Here is a 3,892-nt window from a genome sequence, read left to right as displayed (position 1 = left end):
GATTTTGCCTTTATATAACATTGAATGTGCGGGGAGGTCAAAACAAAGAGAACAAGAAGGATGGAACAAAATAAACTTATAATTCTGCTTTTAATAGAAAATATAGTCATCGACTAAAACAAGTAATTTATAAATGGCTGCCCACAAGAGGCTTGTTTGTAAGTGCGCTCCCTATTGGCTGCTGTGCTCCGTAATTCTCACCGGATGCGACGTGCTGAGAATCCTTAAACACATCCATTGTTCTTATAGGGGTAAGTGGCATCTTCACCATCTTGCAGCAGCCTATAGCTCCCCTTTCCCGGCTGGCAGACCCTCTATAAATGATTCTCTGTCAGTAAAATCAATCTTGTGAAAAATGTGTAATCCGTAAGAGAGGGAGAGGAGGGGGATGCAGCTGCAGTTTTTTAATTCAAGGAAACTAGATGAGGAGACAGATCTGATTGGCTGAGACCAAACTTCCCAGCTCTGACATCATATAGGGAAAATACCGCCCACTTATATGTGTGTGTACAGACACCAGCAGAGGGAATTCCACTTTTGGGATTTGTGTTTTAGGTTTTTGACACCTCTACAGGTTATAATCACAAGGGTTTCACTTGTAAAGGAAGAATTTCTGATATTATATTATTGTCAAAATATAATACTAATACAATTGACAACACATCTCCAAACCACAGCTCAACCTTAGAGGGGCTCTACAGCCGAGGAAACATGTTTGTAGAAACATCTCAGAATGTTAGGTTAGGCGATGGGTTGAACTCAATGGACTTAAGTCTACCTTCTAGGCTGGATCTCTTGACTTCACATAAGTCTACTCTCTAAGCTGGGATCTCTTGACTTCACTTAAGTCTACTCTCTAGGCTGGGATCTCTTGACTTCACTTAAGTCTACCATCTAGGCTGGGATCTCTTGACTTCACTTAAGTCTACCTTTTAGGCTGCGATCTCTTGACTTCACTTAAGTCTACTCTCTAAGCTGGGATCTCTTGACTTCACTTAAGTCTACCTTCTAGGCTGGGATCTCTTGACTTCACTTAAGTCTACCTTCTAGGCTGGGATCTCTTGACTTCACTTAAGTCTACCATCTAGGCTGGGATCTCTTGACTTCACTTAAGTCTACCTTTTAGGCTGGGATCTCTTGACTTCACTTAAGTCTACTCTCTAAGCTGGGATCTCTTGACTTCACTTAAGTCTACCTTCTAGGCTGGGATCTCTTGGCTTCACTTAAGTCTACTCTCTAAGCTGGGATCTCTTGACTTCACTTAAGTCTACCATCTAGGCTGGGATTTCTTGACTTCACTTATGTCTACCTTCAGTCTTAAACACTATGAAATTCATCAGATGGGTGTCGTAAGGCCACCAAATGACAATGTAGGTAGTAATGGATATTCAACTGGAACAGAAGCCAAATCAACCGAAACAAAGTGACAACTAATCATGGAGATATCTCAAAATTGGTAAAGGAATCCATCTCACCACAAGATTTTTGAGACCAGAAGGAAAGAAGGCGAAATAAAAAAAATATTCTAGTTGGTCCACCATTTTGGTGTTGACTTTTCCCACCCCAGACACAAGGGTCCGTTGTTCGTCTCCCTTTCCATGATTTTAGGCCATTTGTTTTCTCTGGGAATGGGACCAACCAGTGCTCAGGACCTTCTCTCAATGGTCTATGGTATTTACACCCTGGACGAGGCCTAAATATATTACAAAATATTAATCTTGAACCTCTGTTGATATATTCTTGTTCATCTGAAGCTCAAATTTCTATCTCCAGTCCCTAAAATCAATGAGATATTTCAGCTCATAGATATGGAGGGTATAAAGACACTTCCCTCAGCGACTGTCCATGGGGTTGTCCATTCCAGATCACCAATTTAAGATATTTTTTTGTCATTATGGTGATGCAATACCCCAGGGGTTTCTGGACTCCGGAGAAGGAGTAAGAAATGGATGGTGATGCATACACGTCTTTTGTGTTGACTGTGTTTCTTCTGGGCTTGCAGGAGAAGGGTAACCGTACTGCGATGAAGGAGGGGTTAAATATATGTTATGGCCCATCTGGTCAGCATGAGGGCTGGGTACGTCTTTGTTGGGTGGATGCTCCATGGATGGAGTGGAGCAATAGTTAGGCACGGTATTTTGGCAGTTGGGTGATTTGGGATAATGAGCTTCTGGTAGCCAATGGGCATGAGGAGATATCTGCTGTCCTCCACCTGAATATGAAGCCTCCGGCACCGTACAACCTGATGGACAAAAGTGAACCTTCCATCCTCTATGACCGCCCCACTGACACTGTGTCACGCCTGATGAGAATGAGCCACTTCGGGGATAGGGTTGGCAATTACCCCCATAGTTTACCATAGTGAGATGTGATTGGCAACAGCTGGTTTCTGATTTTGCTCCGGGCATGTAAGGTGGAGCGGAACCAGGTGGAGCACTGTGGTAGCAAGAGCTGCTCAAGTCTATGTGGGGTAAAGGCGGAGGCTTGACTGGTTCCTTGGGTCGAGGTCGAGGAGTCTTCTTTAGTTGAGGAGCTCCAGTGTTTGGGACAGCAGGTGTGCTCCTACTTAGCAATTGACTGCTTTCTTCGAGAAGCCGTAAGATATCCCTATGGCCACGATCTCTGGCTGCATGTCGGGGCTGATGACCTACATGATCCGATAGGTCACGATCTGCCTGGTGTTCGAGGAGCAGTCGGACAGCTTCATAACTTCCTTCTCGCGCAGCAAGGAAAAGGGCGGTCTGATCCTATTTCATCGAATGTAACGTAAGAAAAAGGGGAGAAGAAATGTTAGAAGTAGTAAAAATATAACATTAGACTTATTTATCTAAATTTTGCACTAAAAACGTGTACAGAGGCCGTGCATAAAGGACACATTAGAAACTAGTCTCCTAACAGGTAAAGTAAAGCCGGCCAAACCCCGACCGGTGTCTGAGACTTGTCCACCATCTAATGTGACTAGACATGCCTCAACATTTCCCGACAGACGATTATTCAATCTGTTTATCTCTTCTTTTGTCCTTCTTGTCTCGTCTTCTTACCCTTTTATCTTGTAGGTCTTTGTTGGCTCCATTGCTCAGAAGGATCTTCATTGCTGGGACATTATTCACAGCCGCAGCCCAATGTAATGCAGATTTACCTATCAAAAGAGCAAACAGAAAAATGATGAGGCGGTCAACCAAACCAGAAGATTGTGAATAATGACCAGCAGAGTTTAGAAGAACCCTGAGTCTACATTATATGAAGCCTCATCCAAATAAAATCCATATGTAGCTTCATACCTCGGTTATCAGTCGCTCCAATATCTGAACCACATGCAACAAGGTCTTCAACCATATTTTGCACAGGCAGACGAGAAGCCAAGATTAGAGGTGTACACCCATCGTGCATCCGAGCGTCAATATCTGTCTGACGGCATCTCAAGAGGGTCTTACATGGAAAAAGAAGCAACCAGTTATTCGTCATAAGACAATCTAGATCATCTCTGATATCTCAAACATTTAATTTCCATTTCTCCAGTTGTCTTAAGTTACCTGGAAAACACCTAATGCATCAGCAGCAATGGCTGTATGAAGTGGGGTCCTTCCCAGCCTGTCCTGGACGTTGGTATCTGCTCCTGCATCCAACATACATTTAATAGCATCTTGTCTTGAAAATCGAGCAGCTAGATGAAGAGCCGTCTCTCCGGTGGAATCAGTCTGGGCATTGAGACTGGCACCCTGGCCTATCAGGTCTGCAATTACACTTGCTGAGCTTTCAACTTCTGGTGGATCCACAGCTCCTCCAACTGGTTCCAGACCTCCTCCAGCACAGATGGCCGACATTAGTGGAGTCACTCCATCTATAATGGGAGAAAAACATAAAATTAAGACAGGCATTTAGAAAGTCTGCA

General features: G+C 43.7%; 1 protein-coding gene across 1 annotated transcript in view; it reads right to left on the bottom strand.

Moving 5' to 3' along the window:
* Positions 1-88: 88 nt before the first annotated feature.
* The window catches only part of LOC142250919 (uncharacterized), a 59,417-nt gene continuing 55,613 nt past the window's right edge, over positions 89-3,892 (bottom strand). The window contains exons 29-32 of the mRNA XM_075323249.1: positions 3,534-3,841; positions 3,282-3,429; positions 3,042-3,139; positions 89-2,747 (exon numbers count right to left, since the gene is read on the bottom strand). Coding sequence (XP_075179364.1) covers positions 1,893-2,747; positions 3,042-3,139; positions 3,282-3,429; positions 3,534-3,841 — 1,409 coding nt within the window. The 3' untranslated portion in view covers positions 89-1,892. The remainder of the gene's footprint in view (positions 2,748-3,041; positions 3,140-3,281; positions 3,430-3,533; positions 3,842-3,892) is intronic.

The sequence above is a fragment of the Anomaloglossus baeobatrachus genome, chromosome 9, assembly GCF_048569485.1.
Source record: "Anomaloglossus baeobatrachus isolate aAnoBae1 chromosome 9, aAnoBae1.hap1, whole genome shotgun sequence".
Lineage (NCBI taxonomy): Eukaryota > Metazoa > Chordata > Amphibia > Anura > Aromobatidae > Anomaloglossus > Anomaloglossus baeobatrachus.
This window is presented reverse-complemented; position numbering and strand designations above follow the sequence as displayed.